We start from the raw sequence: 24,725 nt of genomic DNA, 5'->3' as shown, positions 1-24,725 counted from the left end.
AAGACTATGTGCTGGGCCTGTGTTTTTCCAGCAGTGAGGCTGCAACACCAGAGACAGAAGCTGCATTTTCTATCTTTGCTATTCTTTTCTATCCCCTTTTGTGTGTGTCTGTCTTGTTTTGTCTTTATAGGAAACAGGACTGGTCTGTAACATCATCATCCACAGCTCCAGCCCATCTCAACTAATTTCTCCTTTCTCCAGAAAGGATAGCAGTTACCATCTTTAATACCATCTAAGAAACTGTTGAACAAGGAGCCTTTCTTTCTGAAAACTCTTCAGGGAAAGGGAACAAGGGATGTTGTTAAAATAAAAACTATTTAATACTTTACATTTCAAATGCTTTAACTGTTCTTCTTTCTTTTCTGTATCTTTAATAAAACTTTAAAAGAATATTTAATGGTGCATTTGCCATCACGGTAAGCAGGCTAAGGTCTCTGTATACCAAGCCCCAAACTTGTTTAAAACTATTTAATGTTGGACAGTGACTGGGCTATGTTAACACCTTTAATTCTTTGTGCCCTTTATTTAATATATTTAATATATTTCCCTTCTCTCAGAAACAAATGACCCAGATTTTGTCAAACTCTGTTAAGAAATTTGACCTCAAGCTAGGACCAGATATGATACATTTCAATTGTAAAGCAATAATTTCACAAGTTATAATTGTACAGAAATCCCTTCTCACCCTAAACTAATAGTAATAAGCCATATGCTGCTCTCATTTAGACTCTCATAAATCTTGAGTAACTCTATTAACTTCAGGCTTCAGAGTAGCAGCCGTGTTAGTCTGTATCTGCAAAAAGAACAGGAGTACTTGTGGCACCTTAGAGACTAACAAATTTATTTCAGCATAAGATTTCGTGGGCTACAGCTCACTTCTTCGAATGCATAGAATGGAACACATAGAAAGAAGATATTTATACATACAGAGAACATGAAAAGGTGGAAGTAGCCATGCCAACTGTAAGAGGCCAATCAATTGAGATGAGCTATCATCAGCAGGAGAAAAAAAAACCTTTGAGGTGATAATTGAGATGACCCATAGAAGATGTGAGGAGAACTTAACATGTGGAAATAGATTTAATTAGTGTAATGACCCAACCATTCCCAGTCTCGGTTTAAACCTAAGTTAATTGTATCTAATTTGCATATTAATTTGAGTTCAGCAGTCTCTCTTTGGAGTCTGTTTTCAAAGTTTTTTTGTTGCAAAATTGCTACCTTCAAAGCTGTCACTGAGTGGTTAGAGAGGTTGAAGTGTTCTCCCACTGGTTTTTGAATGTTATGATTCCTGATGTCAGATTTGTGTCCATTTATTCTTTTGCGTAGAGACTGTCTGGTTTGGCCAATGTACATGGCAGAGGGGCATTGCTGGCACATGATGGCATATATCACATTGGTAGATGTGCAGGTGAATGACTGACTTCCTGAGGAAACTACAATCCATCGGTGATCTTCCAGAAAACACCATCCTGGCCACTATGGATGTAGAAGCTCTCTACACCAACATTCCACACAAAGATGGACTACAAGCTGTCAGGAACGGTATCCCTAATAATATCACAGCTAACCTGGTGACTGAACTTTGTGACTTTGTCCTCACCCACAACTATTTCACATTTGGGGACAATATATACCTTCAAGTCAGTGGCACTGCTATGGGTACCCACATGGCCCCAGAGTATGCCAACACCTTTATGGCTGACTTAGAACAACGCTTCCTTAGCTCTCATCCCCTAACGCCCCTACTCTACTTGCACTACATTGATGACATCTTCATCATCTGGCCCATGGAAAAGAAGCCCTCGAGGAATTCCACCATGATTTTAACAATTTCCATCCCACCATCAACCTCAGCCTAGACCAATCCACACAAGCGGTTCATTTCCTAGACACTACTGTGCTAATAAGCGATGGTCACATAAACACCACCCTATACCGGAAACCCACTGACCGCTATACTTACCTACATGCCTCCAGCTTCCATCCACGACACACCTCACGATCCACTGTCTACAGCCAAGCTCTAAGATACAACCGCATTTGCTCCAATCCCTCAGACAGAGATAAACACCTACAAGATCTTATCAAGCATTCTTAAAACTACAATACCCACCTGCTGAAGTGAAAAAACAGATTGACAGAGCCAGAAGAGTACCCAGAAGCCACCTACTACAGGAGAGGCCCAACAAAGAAAATAACAGAACGCCACTAGCCGTCACCTTCAGCCCCCAACTAAAACCTCTCCAGCGCATCATCAAAGATCTACAACCTATCCTGAAAGATGATCCCTCACTCTCACAGATCTTGGGAGAGAGGCCAGTCCTCGCTTACAGACAGCCTCCCAACATGAAGCAAATACTCACCAGCAACCGCACACCATACAACAGAAACACTAACCCAGGAACCTATCCTTGCAACAAAGCCCGATGCCAGCTTTGTCCACATATCTATTCAAGTGACACCATCATAGGACCTAACCACATCAGCCACGCCATCAGGGGCTCGTTCACCTGCACATCTACCAACGTGATATATGCCATCATGTGCCAGCATGCCTCTACTCCTGTTCTTTCTATTAACTTCAGTGTAGTTACTCCACACCTACATCAGTGAGTGACCAGAATTTGGTCCAGTATCTCCAACCCAACACTATAATAAAAAATGGCATTATGAAAGCAGTAATCTGATTGGATGATTCCAACTATGTTTATCTGTTATATCCATACTATACTCTGGTCTTTCAACCAATTTCTCCTCAGATAAATCATTACTAAGGGAAAAAATAGTAACATATTTTTAAGATTCTAGTTTAAATCCTCTTTGTTATACTGGTATAAATACAGTATAGGGAAATACAGAATGAAATTTGTCTATTTTAAAAAAAGTAATTCTTTTTTAAAATATTATAAACTTCAGCAGGTAAGTTCCTAAATCTTTCACTGGTGTCAGAAATGCAAAAGTTTCATTACTCAGCAGGCAACCAGCATCTAAGCATCAAAGGACTGTTTTCATTTTGCACTACTGGCTCTCTGCTGCATTTCCAATCCTATTTCCACAAAAATGAAGGTTGGATCAGGTAAAGGAAAGCTTTTAAAAAAATCAACATTTTCAAAGTCTAACATTAGATTTGTCACTTGTTATTTTACTCTCTAAGCTTATCCAGTAGTTTCTGATGCAAAAAGTTGGGTCTGAAGTAATGTCAAGACATAAGAGTTTCTCAAAAAACACTTCCCCTTCCTTCGGTGTTCTAGTTATAGACAATCACAAGAGGAGAAATACAAAAAAGCCCCACAAGAACCCCTTGAAGTTTTAAAAGAATTGTGAATGGAAGTAGGGAAGTTTTAAAAGCCAATTAAATTAAAAGCTTTTTATCTATCATCACTCATAGAACCATAGGGTTAGAAGAGACTGCAAGGGTCATCTAGGCTAAACCCCTGCCAAGATGCAGGATTTGTTGGGTCTAAACTATCCAAGAGAGGTGGCTATCCAGCCTCCTTTTGAAAACCTCCAGTGAAGGAGCTTCCTCAGCCTTCTAGGCAGTCTGTTCCATTGTCCTACTGTTCTTACATGGTTGGGTATCTTAAAACACTTAAAAAATGTATATACTTATCTTGAAAATATGAAAATCAACAGATTAACAAATATACTCGCACTGTACGTTTCCCTGCAGGACGTGAAAGGATTTTCAAAATTTGCAGTGTGCTATTGAGAATATAACCAGGATGAGCTCTATTAGATAAGAGTTGTTATAATACTGATTTATGGGTCATATAGCTTCCTTGGCAGCTCTGTCTTAAAAAAACCTGGGTTTTGAATAGAAAATGACGTACTGTTTCTGTATAGCTCTCTTGTGTTGCCAAGTCATTTAAATAAAGAGTTGTGATGCACAGCTTTTGCTTCCATCCTCCTTCGTTTTGGTATAATATTTCTGCATTAAAGATGCATTAAGAACATGATCTTTTTGGACTATTTTTTGCCTCAGCTGGCAACCTCTAAACACCTCTGACTGTTATACAGCACTGATTCCAGTCATTCAAAGGCATTTAACTATCTCAGATTTACAGAATGTGGATTCTACCAGGAAATTGCATGACTCATTTGTTCTCAGAAACAGCTGGTTTCGAGGGTTCCTTTAGAGCTTGACTCTGCCATCCATACTCATATTGAGAAGTACCTCATGCTTCAGGGAATCCCTACTTCTAAGGTAAGGTAACTACTCAATGGGAGTATGTGTGGCAGAATCTTTGAATCTCTAGCTCCACATACAGCAAGCACAATTAGAAATGGACGTTTATCATTTTTTGTATTTGTGCAAGTTGTGGATTTTTTGTCAAATTTGTTTAGCAAATATGGAACAGATGATGGAATTTAGCATAGGAACTTCACACACGTCTAGGGCTGAATAATAAAAATAACCAGGATAGTGGGAATTAATTTTGGCATTTCTTGTATACTGTTTCAAGTCTAGCCTTGAGAGCTTGTAATCTTCATGAGTACCATTTATTAAGTGCAGATCTCACTAACATATAATATTACAAAATCCTGTTAGGTTTTTTGAGTTAGATGAAGAAAAAGAATGTCCTCCCCTAAAAAAAAAAGGAAACATACAGACAAAATATTTAAATGTAGAGAGCTAACAATAAAAGTAAAAAATGAAGTTAAAATAATGTTATAGCTAAAAAAAAGCCAGAAACTCAAGAAATTCACAGTTAAAATTTAAACACCAAACTTAATTCAGCACCTCACATACCCTCTGCCTATAAACCAAAATAATCTATTTCCTAGTCTTCCTTACCTCCATCTATATTCCCAATACAGTCCATGGAATATATATCGTTATCTTTAACCATGCTTCCTGCACTACATACAGACTGTGACCATCTATATACAAGGATGCACCAGAAGCTCACTCTTCCAGTCCATCTTCTCAATACAGGCCAGATCATCTTATCTTCACAAGTTGCCCCAAGACTATACCCCTCCTTATCCATCCATGCACCAGAAAGCCTATTTCACCTAATTCATCTTCATTGTACAGACGGCAAACATCTTTTATTTGCTCTGCACACATTCCCCGTAGGGGTCAAAGACTGGATACAGAGCTCCATCTTTACCTTGATCATTCTATACATGCTGTCCACAAACTCCAGTGCACTCATGCACTTTACACTTGGTTTTGTTCCTGCTCTATCTTCTATAGAGCCAATATGCATGTGGGCCCTGCTTGGCAGCCTGCTTGGCCTCAGGCAGAATACAACTCCAGCTTCTGCCTGACATCATTCCTTTAGGTGGCTTCCCAAATCATATGACAACCTGCAGGGTCACAATATGCCCAGTGCATCTTCTCTTACAAGGCAAAGCGGCACAAGGCAAAGCTAGCAAAAAGCAGGTATTAGCAATCAGCTGTGAACTACCCACTGGCAATTTTGGTGTTCTATCTAGCATGTAGTTTAAATCCCAAAGATACAAGCATAGTCTCTTAACATGCCTGACACAATCTCAGTCTGCAATGAACACCATCCTACACCGTAAGTCCATTGGAAAAATGGGTACAAGTTACAGGATCGCACACCTGAAGAGCAGAATTCACATACTCAGCAGGACAAACAAATAAAATATAGCAACTACTGATAGTCTCCAAGCCACATACTAAAGATGTGTATTGCATCCATAATGGAATATCTTGAGTTTCTAGGGTTACTTAATTGGATTTCCAATCTTACCTCTATATTAAGAAAAATTGGTCTGGGATTTAGAGAGAAATTTATTTACAGAGGTGACGCAAGAATCTATAGGCAAAAGCTGTCCTAAAATACATCCTTAGCCCCACTTAATTTGTTTTTGGCTTTATGCGCTAACATATTGAAAAAACAAACATTTCTATAATCATTTCTAAAATAATTAGCATCATGAATATGGGACCCGATTGTCCTCTGCTTTGCACTTGTGTAGTCATTTACGTCTGTGCAAAGTGGGCGTAAATCACTACCAAACCAGAATGGTAGCATTTTACACCCACTTTGCATGGTGTAATTGACTAGGAAAAGCATAAGGCAGTGGAGAATTAGGCTCACGATGTCCACATTTCTATTTAAGAATGGTATAAAGTGTTTAAGAATTAAAAGCTCTTGGTGATACTACTGGAATCCAGATAATAAAAGCAACTGTACCTTTGGAAGGAGCTGGATTGCCTGTAGAATTCTTTGCCGGTGTCCAGAGTTAAGTATTCCTATTTCCAACAGATCCTGATCCTCCATTACATTGCTTCCCTGAAAAAGGAGATATTCAAATCTGAAACGATCCTGAAACAAACCTTTAAACTGTGTTTAAAAGAGAATAACTTTATTTAACATACAGTATGACAAGAATAATAAATTACTGATGATTGCATTGATTTCCAGGTCTACAAAATGTGAAAGGACCTTGAACTCCTGGACAATTACTAGTGTGCTGACAGTGCTGCCAATGGAGAAACTGCAGTTCCCACTAAAAACAAATCCCATAAGTGAATTTTTCTCCTCTACCCTCTGTCATTTGATTGAGGATAGGGACGTAATCATAAAATGTAACTACTGTATATGCATACAGTGCCTCATCTGTTTCTTTCCCCCTCCCCCTTACCCTTTCTTCCTCAAGTTAGAAAAAATGTCACATACAATAAGATCAACACAGTGGATGCAGTTAGATAGAATTATTTAGTAATGTGTTAGTAAAATGCCTTGTTAGTAAAATGCCTGGTTAGTAAAATGGCTTGCCCTTGGGTTGGAGAGACTGGGGCAAAGCAAACCCTGATCACAGAATGAGCTCCATCTGAGGGAAGTCAAGCAATTTCTTATAAAGAGCAAAAGGTGGAACCAAGAATAAAATTTGGTGCAAAAAGGACCTAAAAACTGAAACCCATCACTAACACTGACTATACTCTATATCTAAGTAACTACTAAATGACAAAAAGACTATATACAAGTGTGAGGGAAATAAACTTGCGATAGAGGACTGGAAATGCTCCAACAACCATCACTGACTGTAAGAAGGAACTAAGGGGTGTCAGGGCGGTTCTGTCCTTATACACCTTTACCCCAATATAACGTGACCCGATATAACACGAATTCGGATATAATGCGGTAAAGCAGTGCTCCAGGGGGGTGGGGCTGTGCACTCCGGTGGATCAAAGCAAATTTGATATAACGTGGTTTCACCTATAATGTGGTACGATTTTTTGGCTCCCGAGGACAGCATTATATTTGGCTCCTGAGGACAGGTAGAGGTGTACAAGCATGCAGAGGTGTGTGGCAACAGAGGGTGCTCAAGTTGCCCCAATGGGTACTGCTTGGAAAAAGTTATCCGACAACTGTGCACAAGGCGTGCACACACCTACACTGGAAGAGACATATGCAATCAATCTTAACTATTGGTATTGTTATTTGCTCCACCTTCAATGAAAACACCAAAGGCTTTGATGCTGTAGGTTTCTTATGTCTGTTCTATAGTCCTTAGCAAATTCTTTCAGCTTTGAATTGAAGTAGGAAAGATCTGTAGAGACTGCTTGTAGTGGGCCAGATTCAGATCCCTCTTAGTCCAGTTCTACATTAATGTGACCTCATTCCCTTGAACGTATTTCCTTGTGATTGACTTTAATAGAACTATGGTGATCTACACCAGCTAAGGTCCAGCATGCTTTAAAGCTTTTGTAAGTTAAATTCTACTCTTCTTTTAAAAATATTTCTTCAGCTAATTTAACAGTTAAGATAAAACACTGCTAAATAAACCATCCAAAGTTTAAAAATATAAAACTCATCTTACAATAAACTTTCAAACAGTGCACTTTTTTCTTCAGGCCTAATCTGCATCAAACTATCAAGATAGCAATTTCCTGTTTGATAATTAGTCTTTTAAAATTACATTTAAGGCATTGTAAGACTTGTAAAATTAGTTATTTACAGTTCCCTGCAATTAAAGTAGTTATCAAATATTTTTTATCTTATGCTGCGTTTTCCTTCAATAAACACTTTTTGCATGTGAATCAGTGTTGGAAGGAAGTACTTGTTTCAAGCAAAGCTGCTAACACGTCAATAAAGCAAACACATTACTTACTCACGACTTACTGTAGCATTTCTGTGAACACACTGAATATGCATTATTAGTGATGGATGAATCTCATAAGGCTGGGATATTCATTTTAAATCTGCACCTGGGCTGGAAATCTTATGAGAACAGCCTTTCCTATGAGGTTGCTTTTCTGTCTAATCAGGTTTTAAATGCTGATTTTTGGCAGTTCCATGTCTAGCCTCAAATTATGCCTTAATTACACCTGTGCAACCCTATTGTCTTCAGTGGAATTACCCAGGTATAACAGATCAGAATTTGAACACAAAGGGGAGGTCTTGCATAAGAATTCTGGACAGCAATTCTGTACAGAGATTCCAATACCAGAAGGGACTATTGTGATTATCTAGTGTAACACAGGCCATCGAACTTTCTCCCAAAAATTCCTGAAACACAACTTTTAGAAAAGCATCCAATCCTGATTTAAATATTGTCAGTGATGGAGAATCCACCACAACCCTTGGTAAAATGTTCCAATAGTTAATTAGCTTCACTGTTATTCCAGTGTAAATCTGTCTAGCCTCAGCTATTAATGATGCATAGGCCAGGAAAGAATGCAGTTCACTCTCCCAGAGGTCTTTTGGTTCTGCATACCTGTTAGTAGTAAGATCTTACTTGTTTCCACGGAAGTAAGCAGATAGAACTCTGAATACACAGGAAGGTTTGCTGAGTAAGACAGTGCCATTTTTACACAGCAGTTGGACTCATGACAAAGACAATCTGGCTTTTCAAATGGAGAGGTATGAAAAATCATATTAAACCCCCCTTCAATTTCTAAAATAGTTTCTGTAAATAAGTAATAAACAAATGGCACAATAGTGTAGTATAAAGATTTTACTGGCATTCATTTGGGATGACCTTGTAACAGGGCACTCACCTCTTTAATGCTCGTAGTCCTTTTCTCCCTCTGATGCCCCCTGTAGGCTACCAACTGGCTTTGGTGGGTCTTTAATGGCCGGGCCCTCGAGCAAGTCACAAAGTCTGAATGAACACCTTCCCAGCGTATTAAAGAGTCCAATAAATAAACAGTCTTTCTGCCCTTGCTAGTGTCATCAGCCCTGGCTCTGGGCCCTTAAAATTCAGCCATTTGTTCGGGCTGAATTTTAGCCTGTACAATTTTAGCTAGGATCGACAGGGATGCAAAGTCATACTTTGAAGTGTCCCTGTTTGCCAGAAGCTAGGAATGGGCAACAGTGGATGGATCACTTGATCTGTTCATTCCCTCTGAATTACCTGGCATTTGCCACTGTCAGAAGACAGGATACTGGGCTAGATGGACCATTGGTCTGACCCAGTATGGCTGTTCTTATGTTCTCCCAAACAAAGGTCTGTCCCCACTTGAGACTTTTCCTATGGCCAATAGGGGAACGAGGACCCACCCACCACTCCAGGTTTCAACCCAGGGACCCTACAAACATCAGCCATGTACTACTTGATTCAATTCATTGCTGCTCCCTCCCTGGGCCTCATTAGCTTCAGGGTTAAGGTTCCCTTATCTCAGGGTTAAGGTTCTTAGGTCCTGTCTCTCCCTGAATACCCAACTATGTAGAATGCAGCCAGAAAAACTCTGGCTATCCTTCAATTTCCTTTGCTCCTCTGGTCCCAGCCAGCAACTGATCTGCTAAGGCCAGGCAGCTTCTTTCATTTAGGCCAGCGGGGCCCTAATTAGTTGTTGCTAGACCCTCAATAAAAGGCTCAGCAGGTCTAGAACCCAGGCTTATATAGCTGCCAGGCAGCAAACATCTCCACTCTGCCACTCAGTGGCAGCTATAATCAGCTTACGCTCCATTGCCCCTGACCTGCTTGGAGATAGACTATGGGAAGTCCTGTCTCAAGAGGTCTGACAGGCAGCAGCCTCATTGCTCTTGGTTGGCTTCCCACCCTATCTAAACCCAAAGGGCATTCCAGGAAGTGTACAGGCAACAGTGCAGATCTCCTGTAGCTGCCACAACCATTCCTGCTTCCAGACTCCTGGCTTTGACCTCAGCTTGTTTTGGACTTTGTCTCCTGAGTCAGATTTCAGGATATGGCTCAGACTCTGACCCTTGGTATTGACTCTGGCCTGGAACCTCACTGTGAACTCCTCCAGTACTTCCAGCCTCAGGTTTGCCCCTGCTCTTCTTGTGGTCCTGACTCTCTAGCCCTTGGAGGACCAGGTCTCTGTGGTTTGCAAAATGGCTGATCTAGAGACTCCTCTCTAGAAAAGTTTGGAGGACCCACCTTCACTGCTCTTTTCCTCTCAGCTTCCTGCTTCTTTGGGCACGATGTAGTACAGTGGTTCTCAAACTGTGGGTCCAGACCCTGTTTTATTGGGGTCACCAGGGCTGCCTTAGATTTGCTGGGACCTGAATCAGAAGCCCAAGCCCCACCTCCTAGGGCCGAAGTCTGAGGACTTCAGTCCTGGGCAGCAGTGCTCAGGTTACAGGCCCCCTGCCTGCAGCTGAAGCCGTTGGGCTTTGGGCCCCCCACCCAAGGCAGTTGGGTTTGGGTTTTGGCCCTCCCCCACCTAGGGCAGCAGGGCTCAGGCAGGCTCAGGCTTCCGTCCCGCCTCCTGGGGTCATGTAGTAATTTTTGTTGTCAGAAGGGGGTCGTGGTGCAATGAAGGAAATCATACTCCATGACATGACCAACTGAAGTGCCCCAGCTTCCCACAGTGAAAACATACCACCGGGTTGTTAGTATGGTCTGCCTAACCTCTTCTCTTTGGTATTTCTGGGCTGCTGCTCCATGATAGGAGGGTAGGTGCCAACCATGATGGAGCCTCCAGCAACCAGCCTAGGTCCAGAGGGGCTACTCTCCTGGCATTTTCCTACCCAGCCCCTTTAGTTTCACCCTCATCTCAGCATTAAGGTTCTTAGATCCTCCCTCTCCCTGCAAACCCAGCTACACAAAATGCAGCGAGAAAACAAACTCTGTCTATCCTTCAAGTTCCTTTGGTAAGAGAGGCATACCCTTCCTTGCCTCTCTGATCATAGCCAGGAACTGAACTGCTAAGGTCAGGGCAGCAGGGTCCTGACTGGCTGTTGCTAGCCCCTCTATCCCTTGGAGGACCAGGTCTCTCTGGTTTCAAAAATGGCCACTCTGGAGAGTCCTTTCTAGGCAAGCTTGGAGGATTCTCACTCTCTGCTCTTTTCCTCTTTGGGGTGCGGTGTAGTAGGACTGTGGGCCCACAATAGGGAGCTGCAAAGGCTGAATATACCCCATCACAGACCCATATATATCAATTATGACATTCTCCACCCATGGTTAATATAGCCATTCCAAATATGTCCCTTTATTCCAGGGGTGATATATGTGGATATAATATATATATATACGCTCTATAAACATAAATTTACTTTGACTAGGTCAGTAGAGTTGCAATAGAGCGCCATCTCTGTCAGTAATGGCCTACCTTTAATGCACTAAACAGCTCAAAGATACTCTAAGATCCAGACTAAGCAAAAGATTTCTAGGTTTGTAGACAGTATTTATTCACTTTAAACACAAACTAAACAGGTTCAATATTCCTTTTAAACAACAATATGCCCACTATGAAATTGCAGAAATACTAACTATGGTATGTAGCCTATTGCTTAAAACAGTCTCTGTACCAGATAGCTGGAAGATAGCTAATGCAATACCTATTTTTTTAAAAAGGCTCCAGAGGTGATCCTGGCAATTACAGGCTGGTAAACCTAACTTCAGTACCAGACAATTGGTTGAAACTATAGTAAAGAACAAAATTATCAGATACATACATAAAAATGATATGTTGGGGAACAGTCAACATAGCTTTTGTAAAGGGAAATCACACTTCACCAGTCTATTTGAATGCTTTGAGGGCATCAACAAACATGTGGACAAGGGTAATCCAGCTGGTATAATGTACTTGGACTTTCAGAAAGCCATTGACGAGGTCCCTCACCAAAGCTCTTAAACAAACTAAGCTGTTATGGGATAAAAAGGAAGGTCCTCTCATGGATCAGTAACTGGTTAAAAATAGGAAACAAAGGGTAGGAATAAATGGTCAGTTTTCACAATGGAAAGAGGTAAATAGCAGGATCCCCCAAAGATCTGTATTGGGACTTGTGCTGTTCAGTATACTCATAAATGATCTGGAAAAGGGGACAAACAATAAGATGGCAAAATTTGCAGAAGATATTAAATTACTCAAGATAATTAAGTCCAAAGCTGACTGAGAAGAGTTGTGAATGGCTCTCACTAAACTGGGTTACTGGGCAAGCAAATGATACATGAAATTTAATGCTGATAAGGGCAAAGTAATGCACAATGGAAAACATAATACCAACTACACATATAAAATGATGGGGGTCTCAATTAGCTGTTGCCTCTCAAGACAGAGTCATCATGGATAGTACCCTAAAAATATCCATTCAATATGCAGTAGCAGTCTAAAAAGCTAACAGAACTTTAGGAACCATTCGGAAAGGGATGGATAATAGGACAGAAAATATCATAATGCCAATATATAAATCCATGGTATGCTCACACCTTGAATACAGTGTGTACTTCTGGTCTTCTCATCTCAAAAAAGATAGATTAAAATTGGAAAAGGTGCAGAGAAGGGCAACAAAAATTATGAGGGGTATGAAACAGCTTGCAGATGAGGAGAAATTAAAAAGACTGGGACTCTTTAGATTAGAAAAGAGATGACTAAGGGAGTGGGATATTTTAGAGGTCTATAAAATCATGAATGGTGTAGAGAAAATGAATAAGGAAGTGTTATTTACTGCTCCATGAAACACGTGAACCAGGGTCATCCAATTAAATTAATAGGAAGCCGGAAATACTTCACACAATGCACAGTAAACCTGTGGAACTCATTGCCAGGAGATGTTGGGAAGGCCAAAACTATAACAGGGTTCAAAAAAGAACTATATAAGTTGATGGATGATAGGTCCATTGATGGCTATCAACCAAGATGGTCAGGGATGTAACCCTATGCACCAGGTGTTCCTAAACCTCCAACTGCCAGAAACTGGGACTGGACAAGAGAGGATGGATTACTCAAAATCACCCTGTTTTGTTCATTCCCTCTGAAGCATGTCACTGGCAGGATACTGGACAAGATGGACCATTGGTCTGAACCAGTACAGCAGTTTATGTTCACTATATCCTTTAGGAACAAAAACCCTCTGAAGATTTGCCTCTTAAGACATAAGAACATGATGATTAAGAAGGCATTTCAGAATGGCAGGCATGGGTGTGTGTTTTTCATAACCACTCAATTTGAATATGCATCTTTAATCTTCCTTCACTTATTCTTCACTTATTTTCTCTGCTGGAAATATTTTAGTATAACATTCCTTATGTCTGGTTCTGTCCTGTTAGTTAAAATAAAAATGGCAGAGAAACTTTAAAGCAGCCATCTGAATACTGAATCAATGAAGTTGCAAGAGACTGGGTGGATGGGTGTAGATCACCTGCAGAAACTTTTTGGTCTGATTCTTGTTCTACCTTTGTTAACAGAGTTCCATCTGATATAAGTCTATAAAAATGTCCTCAGTGCTATTACAACTCTAGAAAGAAATCTTGAGGCAAAGATAAATCTTGAGGCAAAGTGAGGCGTATGCATCACTTTGTGAAAAGTGGGCAGAAACTTGATGAATAAGAATAGAAAGAACAAATGAAAGTAAAAGACAACTCTGTATCTGACATCTTAGATCTTAAGGTCCTTTGAGAAAGACAACAGCCTGTTTCATAGGAAATCACAGATTATGGAGAACAACTGAGTTGTAAAACCTAAGCCTGTTAGACATGAAAAGAAAAAAGAAAGAAAGAAACAGAAGGTTCCAAATATAGTTGGGCAAATACATTGGGACAAACTCTCTGCTGTGCCCAGCTCATGTTGGGCACAGGGATAAAAAAGAGGGGAAAGTCAAGTAGCCAAGGGACTATCCACCAGCTACATATATATTGCTGGAGTACATTGAGCCATGACTGCTCACACATCTCTACTCCCTGTGCTTGGGTCTCCAGGAAGGGAGGCAGAACAGCCAGTTACAGGGGCTCTATGCCTGCTATGGACTCGTATACACCAGTTAGGGGGTTGTGGTTAATTCCCTCCCAGTTATTGCCACCTGAATGGTGCAAAGTGAATAGAATGGGGCAGAGAATCGATGATATTCTTTTTTAACTTCACAAAATTCCATAGAAAAATTCTAGGAGGAAGCTCTGTGAAAACAATTAAGAGATTATGCAACCATGACCCAAAAAGTCCTCACCTTTTGGCAAAGGGCTATTTTTTTTAAATCCCTTTACTGGAAGAGGAGATTAGCTCATCCTAGGATTCTACACTGACTCTTTAGTAAGCCCCTGACCTTATGTTGAAGTTTCTAGCAGCCACCAATGCTACTAACTCAAATACAGCACATTTACTGAAGTTAAAGCACAATCTCCTAGGGAACTGTGCTGTCCTTGACTATCCAAGGCTGGAAAATATTCACAAAATGTTTAGGAATGTCCTGATTACTCAAGACCTGTTTCTTTTTCATTTTCTAAGTCCTCTGTCAGAAGGCCTATAGATTTCTGGCATGGCATAGTTTTTCCACAAGGCAGAAAAGATTATTTGGGGAGCAGGAGATGGGTAAATGGAGTTTTCAGTCACAAAACTGCTTCTTTTTAATGTGAAGATTTCAGACAATGCATCATTCATTCATTTCAAAATCAGAAAGGGCAAACAACCAGAAATTTGCTTGTTTCAATGTAGGTGAAAAAAGGTTTGCATCTCTCTAGTATGTCACCATTAATAGAAAATGAGCTCTGTAAGAATCATTCTTAAATGAAATGCTTGATCTGAACTGGAAGGTCAAGATTTATCAGATCTCTAGGGCTACTATAGAAATTTTTGCTGATGAGAAACCCCCCTGAAGAACTATGAAACTTTGTCTTAGCTGTGAGTAAAAGATGGAGTGTACATAAAATGTGGTGAGGAAAAATGGATTTAATATGCTATGCAATAACCATTTGATTATGATTAAGGCATTTTAACATTTGTGGTCCTAAATTAGATTAAATTGATTAATAAAGACATCAGATTTAAAAAAAAATCCCTCCATGCTCTCACTACAGGCAGGTTAAGGTTTTTCAGGTGACTTAACTGTACAGTTGTATATCTCAATGTGTTTGGATTTCTTTTAGGTGTAATCTTAATTTGGATTTTTATGGTTTTGTAATTTTTTGGCTTGGGAATAATTACATCATACCTGTAATTCTTGTACCTTTAAATTACCAGTACTGATACATACTCTCTACCTTAACTTCAACTTACTGTAGTTTTTGGCCTTGGGTTTTCCTATTTCTTAAAAATTCATTCATGAACACTAAACAAGAAACCTGAAGAGGATGTTACCAAGCAACGGTTTAAAGAAATGTAGTACCAACATTCTTTTTTTTAAAAAAAATTATTTTTCAGGGCATTTTCACCTGTATACAATGCCGTGCAAAGCAGCCAGTGTGCACTGACTAATTAAACTGTTTTTCTAGGTTTTTTCACCAGTAGAACAACTCCAAGTAACCAAAGTTTCCTAATAAATCTGGCCCTACAGTTGCAGATAATTTATTGTTTTAGAGGGCTATGCTGGTGAAGTCAGCATTACGTGAAAGGGAGGATGAGAGGAGCCCAGTAGCTCCCGAGTCCCAATCTGTCCGTGCTTTAAGGGTTTTCCTCACAAAGTTTCTTCACAGGAGCTGAGGCAGCAATGCCTTCAGGAGTCTTTCAAGTACAGATGCCCAAACTAGCATCAACCAGAAACCTTCAAACAGCAGTGACAGTTGGACCAAGTAATCAACCAATGAGAACCGTTGACACTTCTTCCTCATTACAACCAACAGAATTGTTCCATGTAAATTATTTATAAAGAAAAGATGAATTACTTTTGATGTCACAGTGACCCACTTAAGAATTACCTGAACTGTTGAGCTAACCCTGTATGTAGCCTATATAATCACAATAATTAGCTATAACAATTATTAATAATTTAGTTTAATTACAGACTAATTTATTCAAAAGTAGACTATGCACAATATTTAAATTAATTTTAACTAATTTTGAAGAGTCCGTATTATTACATAATTAAGATAATTGGAGACAAAGGAAAAGACAGTTAAATTAGATGCTAAGTTTCTTAAAGGATTCATTTAAAAATAATTTGAAGTTAAATTAATAAACACATTCTCAGAAAAAATATTCTTCATTTCAGAAGTGCTGTAAGTTTGGGTAGAAAACACTGTATTTTTCACACATAACAAAGATGTTTAATCCCTGCTTTAAGTGAAAAATGGAATTCAACTATAAAGATGAGACTAGTGTGTCTGTAATAAATTTAAACCATCCCTCACCTCTAGAAAAGTTCCACGGGATTACTCACATGCACATTTTAAGATAACTACATTTTATTTCTATCAAATTTGTCATTCCTGGCCTTGCTATAATTTGTCATCCTCAGTTGTTGTATCAGATCTAAAATGTTGACCCTGATAACTCACTGTGATATATGCAGAGACAGCAGTCCATTTGTGACGATCACAACACAAGATCAAGGACTTATATTGTAAACTCTTTGGGGCATGGACTACGTCTTATTAAAAGTGGCTAGCTCAGATTTGAGTTCCACAGTATGATAGTAAAAATAATAAGCATCAGTAAGGAATTTAGTAACTGAACTGATTGTTTTCTTTAATGTTTCAGTCTTTTAAAAACAATCTGATAAATTAACTCTGAAAATGAGAAATATTAGAAACAAAAACGTGCTTTTGCTGTATAGTTGATTTAGCATGTTTAATTATGTTTCCTGGACATTCTGCTATGCCTACGGTAATCTATAACATTGACATTAAAGAAATAAACAGAAATTAAAGATAATCACATTTGCAAGCACAACAGGGCTGCCACAAAGCATCTGAGAAATGCTATCTCTTATTTACATGAAAGTCAATGGGGAAAATATTCAGTTTGGCTTAGGAGCCAGCAGAATTTTGGCTAAGTCTCATTTTCAGAAGGGACTCAGGCTCCTAAATCAGTTCGGCGCTGCAATGCTGAGCATAAGCAACACCTAAATATCTTTAAAAATCTGGGCCTTTGCTCCTAAAGGCAGACACAACACATAGTATGATTGAATGAGCTGCCATCTAATATTGCACACTCCTGAGATTTCTGTTATACAATCTGGTGTGATTTACTTTCACAGTGTGCACAGAAATTTTACCTTCCAAGTTCCTGAAACCCAAGGGATAAATGGAGATGATCTCTATTTCCTCCATACTCTTTCTAAAAATATAAGAACATTTGATTAAGGGTTGACAATTTTCTTTTCTTTCTTTACTTGTTATTGTAATTCATTTCACACAGGAAGTGGGCTGTGTTTTTCTTATTCTTTCCAATTCAGCTGCTGAGTGGCTCATTTTGCTGGCCCACTCTAGTTACCGTGGCAACAACAAGGTTGCTGTAATATGATCCCATGAGCTTTATGTCGATACACCGTGCTATTGTTCTCCAATAATATTTTTGAGACTATCCACATTCTGATAAAACAAGATTAATTAGCATTTGACTGGTGCACAGGCCACATCATTGTACTAGGAGCCATTGGAGAAGGAGACTCCAGGAAGGTAGATATGTGCCTTGTAGCATGTACTGAGCACTAACCAGTTGGCCTTCTCTCTGTATTAGGTTTGATCCTTAGTTCTCAGATCCTGATCCAGCAAAGTACATAATATATGGTTAACTTTAAGCACATGAATTGCTTTACTGATATCAGTAAACATAGATGCTGGAACTAGAGGTGCTGGGGGTGCAGTAGCACCCCCTGGCTTGAAGTGGTTTCCATCATGTACAGGTTTACAGTTTGGGTCAATGGCTGTCAGCACCCCCATTGTACAAATTGTTCCAATGTCCCTGTCAGTAAAGTTAAACTTGTTTTAATTAACAGCTTTGTGGAACTGGGACTTGAGTGTTAAATGCATTGCAGCACTGAGCCCATAATCATCAGGGACATAGCTCCTGCTCAGCTCTGCTGGTTATTTGGAGCTCAGTTACTCTCCAGTGCTCAGAGGAAACTTGTAGCTATCGCACCCCTTCAGGCTTGCAACATATTGTCTCCGGTTTTGCTAGGCCTGCTCTTTGTACTGGCATACGGTGGCTGGGCCATGGCTCAGCCTCCTTCCCATCTCCCTTCCCATCTTCTTTGGGATGATGTACATCCAAGGGTTAAGAATTGGAAGCAAACTAGATAGACTTGCTTAATGAGTCCTGGAATGGGATACGCCAATCAGAGAACTACTTTGTTTAAAAATGAAAGGTTAGATTTTGGAAAATAATTTATGGCAAGGGCTAGGTGAGGGGTGAATTCTGCAGCAAATCCCTCTACAAATTGGACCCTGATTATTGTATTACTGTTTCACTGTTGCGCCAGGACATTGTTTTTAATAAAATGTCAAGTGTCATCACATGGCATCACCTACAGCAAACTAAATCACAAACTATTAAGTTGATCTCATCTAGTATATTAACTACACCTCTACCTCGAGATAACGCTGTCCTTGGGAGCCAAAAAATCTTACCGCCCTATAGGTGAAACCGTGTTATGTTGAACTTGCTTTGATCCACCGGAGTGCACAGCCTTGCCACAAGCACTGCTTTACCGTGTTATATCCAAATTCATGTTATATCGAGTGGTGTTATATTGAGGTAGTGGTGTATTACACACATCAAAACAGATTTTTCATAGTCTTAATTATCTAGCCCAGCAGCAATAAATCTTTTGACTTTCAAATGTGAGAAGGAATACCTGATTAGGCTCCTGGCCACGCCTGGTGCCCATTACATTAAATTCTTTCCTCCTTTCCAATTCTCTCACTCCACTCCCACATCTACTTCTCTTCCTATAGCACTTAGTTCTTCCCAATCTAAATAATGCTTCCACACCTGGTTCAGTTAGTCCAACCCCTCATTCTGTCCACATTTTCCCCTTCATTCACAACCACATAGTATTCAATTTTCCACCCCTTTACACATATTTCCTGTATCTAGTATCTCAGATATACCATGAAAACAGCAGTCACTACTAATACCTCAGTCCTTTGCACTACAAGTGGGGCCCTCCTCCCATACGTGAGCAGCTCGGGTACTTGGAAGTTGTAAATATTTGAGGAATTAGCTACCTGACACAACTTTTTATGCTGCTGTGCAAATGATATACATGTCATGACTGACATAGTCCTTCACTGCTGGTGAATAAAAGAAAAGTTCCTTCCAATTCAAGAATTCTATTCTCAGTAATTTCTCATCCCCTAAAAGGCATTTATCACTTTCTCTCATGTTTTATACCTTACATAACCTGGAGATATCCTACATCCGCACAACCCTTCTATTCTTCTCTAAGGGTATGCCATTTTGGTCTACTTATAATGGAGATTTGAAGAGGAAAACCCAAGAGGTAATATACAATTTCTTGCCCTCGTGTTAGTGAAGAGAGTATTGAAAACATGAATCACACATATCTAATGAAGTGTTGTCTGGAGACAACAGGCAGCCTGAGAAGTGTGTTAACTGTTAACATCAACATACTGTTAATATATAAACCTAACAATGAGAGAGACAAGGTGAATGAGAATATTTTACTGGACTAACTTCTGCTGGTGAGAGTGACAAGCTTTCGAGCATACACAGAGCTCTTCTTCAGGTCTAGGAAAGGTACTCAGTGTCACAGCTAAATACAAGATGGAACAGATTGTTTAGCATGAGGAGTTAGCATGTTGTAAGACAGCGGCACTCAACCTTTCCAGACTACCGTACCCCTTTCAGGAGTCTGATTTGTGTTGCATACCCTCAAGTTTTACCTCACTTAAAAACTACTTGCTTACAAAATCAGACATAAAAATACAAGTGTTCCAGCACACTATTACTGAAAAATACTTTTTCATTTTTACTATACAATAATAAAATAAATCAATTGGAATATTATATTTATACTTCAGTGTATACTATATAGAGCAGTATAAACAAGTCATTGTCGGTATGAAATTTTAGTTTGTACTGACGTCACTATTGCTTTTTATGTAACCTGTTGTAAAACTAGGTGAATATCTGGATGATTTGATATACCCCCTGGAAGATCTCTGGGTAACCCTATTGAGAAACACTATTGTAAGAGACTGTTCAAGGTGAAGTGGGAAGATAACACCTCTGCAGTTGTAGAACAAAGGAGGGTTAGTGGATGTTAGACTGTTGCAAGAAGCCATAAACCCAGTGTCTTTATTGGTTTTTAATTTCTGACAAAGTTATGAATTTAAGCTCCTGGGATCATCTTTTGAAGGTGTGGTGTTGTGCAGGTTTCCTTTGAGGATGAAGATTGAAAGATCAGATCACTTTGTGAAGTGTTCACCCATTGGTAACATGGTGTTTTTGTCTTTTATCTTTTTTGTGTGAGAGTTCATTTGAGAGTGCAGTGATTGTCTTACGTAACCCACGTAGTTGTTATTGGGGCATTTAGTGCACTGGATGAGGAACACCACATGTTGTGATAATCATATATAGGACCCAGGGATCTTGAAAGGTGTGTTGTGGGAGGTATTGATCATCATAGCAATGAAGATATGTCTCAAGGTTTTGCATCTGTTATTATGCCATTTGTATTTGCACTGAACTTATTCCTCCAAGCTGTTTCCTGATGAGATGCTTGTTTTTTCTGGTACTGCCTAACTCTAGATTTTTTGTTGGAGTCAAAATAATAACTTTTGAATTGATACTGTCCAGTCAAAGACTGTTAGCATGACTTTAAAGCAGGGGAAGTTGTATATAATAAATTTGATCAACTTCTCTGAGGAGCTAACAGGAATAAAAGTGGTAGATATAGTCTGCTTGGATTTCAATAATTCAGTAACGTAGTGCATATTAATAAAGGTCTGGAACTTGTGATTTCAACTGAGACATGGGGTTAGATGTTATCAACAGTTATATTTAGCATCAGCTTCAGTAGAAACAACATAAGAGAAATACAATTTATTGTTGTTAAGAGATGGTATCTCACCTGTACACTAACTGGAGTTACACGAGGAACTCTAATAAATCTCAGTGGCAAGAATACATAAATAATTCTTAGCAAACAATTAAAGAACTTGAATTTTGCAAAATTGTTTGCATTACTTGTTTCTTGAAACTATACTACCAGAAAAAGTGGATTAAGTAAAAGACTGGAGCCCAAACTGGCCACCAGTGGTATAAGCAGGTAAAACACTAGTGAAGCCAAATGAATTTACCAGCAGTGAATTTGACTCTGGGGCTTTACCAGCCAGAAGATCAATTAGATGAAATGGCAGAGGGAGGATGAATATTAATAAGATTGGGTACCCAGATAATTTTGAGTTAAATTAAAGGAAGGTCTGGTAGCACCACCTATTAAGATTGCTCCTTCTCCCATTATAAGACCCTGTTTACAGCTGCTTATAATATTGCCAGACTTTAACTATTTGGGCTGACATTTTCCATGCTAGGCATCTGCTTCAGGCTGACCTTTTTAAGGGGAGGAAAATTCAGCCATCATGATTGCAGAGAATGAGGTTTGGAACAAATTCATTGTTTTGTCCATTTTAATTCTTGAGACCTTTTCTTTGAAATGCTCTGGCATTGCTGTGTTTTGAAGCAGGAACTAGAAATTCGGTCGGAGTTGACTTTTGTGTCAGGAGTACGCCCTTTGCTTTTCTGGTGAAAATCTGCAAATTTGGCCAAGTTCTAAGCTTTTAAAAAAAATCAATTCACAAATGCTCAGTAGAGACCGCATGCAGTTTTAAAAACTCTGTAGATTTCATCCTGACTGAGCATGCTCCAGCCCCTCACAATGCCTAGTGTTGACAGGACTTCCCATGCGCTATTCTTTCAGAGTGACTGAGCACACTCTAGCCCCAGGGAAAAGAGATGAAGACAGCTTTCCCTGTAATTGCTTTTCCAAGCCAGGGTGGAGCCAGGCAGTGGAACTAAGATCAGGAATCCCATGTACCACGTGAGCTCTGATCAAGCTAGTGCACTACAATTAGAGTTTAGCTGTGGCAGTGCAAGTAGTCGGAGGGGCTAGCTTCCCTGTGTACATGCCTAGCATCTCAGACGGGTGTATACTTGGGGCAGCTGGCCCCTCGCATCACTTGCACTGCTGTGGCTATCCGGTAGTTTTAGTGCACTTGCTCGATCAGATCTAGAGTGAGTATATCTCCTTGAACTGGGAACTGCACTCCCAATTCAAAGTGTAGACATACCCCCAGTCTCAATCTCTCATGGGGGCAATTATGGGGAGAGTAGGAGCCAAGGAGAGCACTGGGATTGATTGGGCAAGGAGACTGGGCCTCAGAGCTGGTGAGGGAAATGGGGGTGATGGAGACTGGGAGCCAGTTCGGAAGGAGGGACACTGAGATCAGACAAATTGCTGGGGGAAAGGGGGTTAACTGGGACTGCCTGAACAAGGAGACTGAGAAAGTGTGTGTGTGTGTGAGAGAGAGAGAGAGAGGAGGAGGAGGAGCCTGGGGAGAGAAAAGGGAGCTAGTGGCTTGGCAAGCAGACTGGGACTTGGAAGAGAAGTCTGAGGAGGGAGACTAAGACTGGGAAGGAAAGGATAATGAGACTTGGACGGGGAAGCAACAGGACTGGGACAGGGTCAGGTTGGAGGGGATGGGATAGAATGGGTCAAGCTTGGGGATAACAGGCACAAAGGTCTGTGATCACTAGAGCACACTCCCCTCCAGAGCATGGAATAGAACCCAAGATTCCTGAGTCTCAACCATTCCTCTACTGTCAGCAAATAACTGTAAACCACACTGGCAATGTGTCTCATCCTCCTTTAGTGCTGGTCCACACAAAAGATGACAACCTACTATTGCTATTCATTATTCTGTTAGCTCAAGTGGTGGAAGTCTGAATAGTGGATCTAAAGGTTCCAGCCCTGGTTATGAACCCTGTAGGTCTAAATATGATGCTACAGGATGAAATATATGCGTTTTTTTTAAGTTTGCTTTTTTAAAAACCTAGGTAACGTCACACAAAAATGAAGTAAAAGAGCGTTATAAAGATTGCAAAGTCAAGCTTTCAAGTTAGGAAATGCTAGAATTAAGGTTACCAGTGCAGCATTAATTCAGCCTGGTTGCATGTATACATTATACTACAGTCTAATTAATTACATGATCACATACTATTTTTTCCTCACTGGACCCTTGCCTCATTCAGGGTACAGGCTAGATTTGCTCTGAAGATGAATCAGGATTGTGTAATAAAAGAGGCTGTTATCTGTAGGACACCTGCCTCATTTGTTGCAGAAGTTGGAAGGTGTTTAGTGAATGAGGCAGGAGATTCCAGGAAGAGAAAGGATAGTTTCATGGTAAGGTTATTGCATGATATCCTAGATAATGAGGCTCTATCCTTGTCTCTGCCAATGAGCTCCTATTCGATGCTCAGCAAGTCACTTAAACCAAACTTATCACAAATGGTCAATAATATTTGTGTATTCCGCATTTGGATGCCGAATTTGGGACCCTACAGTTTGATATGCAGAAGTGCTAAGCACTCATATCTACAACTGAAGTCAATGGGAGCTGTGCTTTGAACATATAAAGTGCCATATAACATTAAGTGCTCTGAAAAATCAGGTCCTGAATGTCTCACATTGGGCACCTAAAATTATTGGACACTTTTGACCTGAATTTCTTTGTGCCTTAGCTCCCCATCTGTAAAATGGGGATAATACTCCCTCATTTCACTGGAGTGTTATGAAAACATTTGTTAATGTTTGTGAAAACTTAGATAAGCCCATGAGTAAATTAATAATTCAGTATTCCTAGCAAGGTGTGCAGTAAATAAAGGTATGTGAAGAAAGAAAATTATTTTAAAAGGGTCATGTCACAATTTCCCCTATTTCCCTTAGCTATGGGCAGGCCCTTCTCCATAGCTTCTCCCTCTGCTTGATGTTTGAACTGGCTTTGATAGAGGTAATGCTTGCTTGTCTTACTGATGAGAGGGACTGTCTCTGGTACAATAAATCTTTTCCTTCTGCTACATACTATCCTCTCCTCCCGTCCCTCACCATCAAGCCCAATACTACTGGCAGTAGCTATGTAGTGGTAATAATGTTGCTACCAATTTCCTGCTGGGATGGTGCACCAGATTGTCCCAGTGAGAAGGGTTCAGTGCAAACAGATCAGTAAAGTGCGACTGTGTACCCCGAGTGCAATCCTGCACTCTGAAATGAATCTTGGTCCTATTTTGCATTTTTGCTAGTCCTATAGTCCCTCACTTCTTCCATATAAATTCTCAGCGATGATTGCCAATAGATCTCATATTTCCTCTGCCAATTTCTTAAGAACCCTTGGACAAATATCATCTGACCCTGATGATTCATGTTTTAATTATCTAAGTATTCTTTTATCTGTCTCCTGTAAATTCTGTGTCCCTAATATCCCAGTGGTCTTCATTAACACTTACTGTATTTCACTCAGCCTGCTACTTTATTCTTTATGCAAAAAAAGCAAAATAACTCTCCAGTATTTCAGAACATTCTCAGTGTCTTGTATTATCTCAACTTAGCAGCAGTCATATATTTTCCTTAATATTTGTTTTAACTTTGTCATATTTTTATAGTTTT

At 39.8% G+C, this 24,725-nt stretch overlaps 1 protein-coding gene across 6 annotated transcripts in view; it reads right to left on the bottom strand.

The window, feature by feature from the left end:
- Positions 1-24,725, bottom strand: part of ANKS1B (ankyrin repeat and sterile alpha motif domain containing 1B) — a 753,186-nt gene that overhangs the window by 262,739 nt on the left and 465,722 nt on the right. For all 6 annotated transcript variants that reach the window (XM_039494857.1, XM_039494866.1, XM_039494872.1 and 3 more), the window contains one exon: positions 6,171-6,269. In XM_039494857.1, the coding sequence (XP_039350791.1) occupies positions 6,171-6,269 (99 nt within the window). The remainder of the gene's footprint in view (positions 1-6,170; positions 6,270-24,725) is intronic.

This window comes from Mauremys reevesii, linkage group 1 (genome assembly GCF_016161935.1).
Source record: "Mauremys reevesii isolate NIE-2019 linkage group 1, ASM1616193v1, whole genome shotgun sequence".
In the NCBI taxonomy this organism is placed as follows: domain Eukaryota; kingdom Metazoa; phylum Chordata; order Testudines; family Geoemydidae; genus Mauremys; species Mauremys reevesii.
This window is presented reverse-complemented; position numbering and strand designations above follow the sequence as displayed.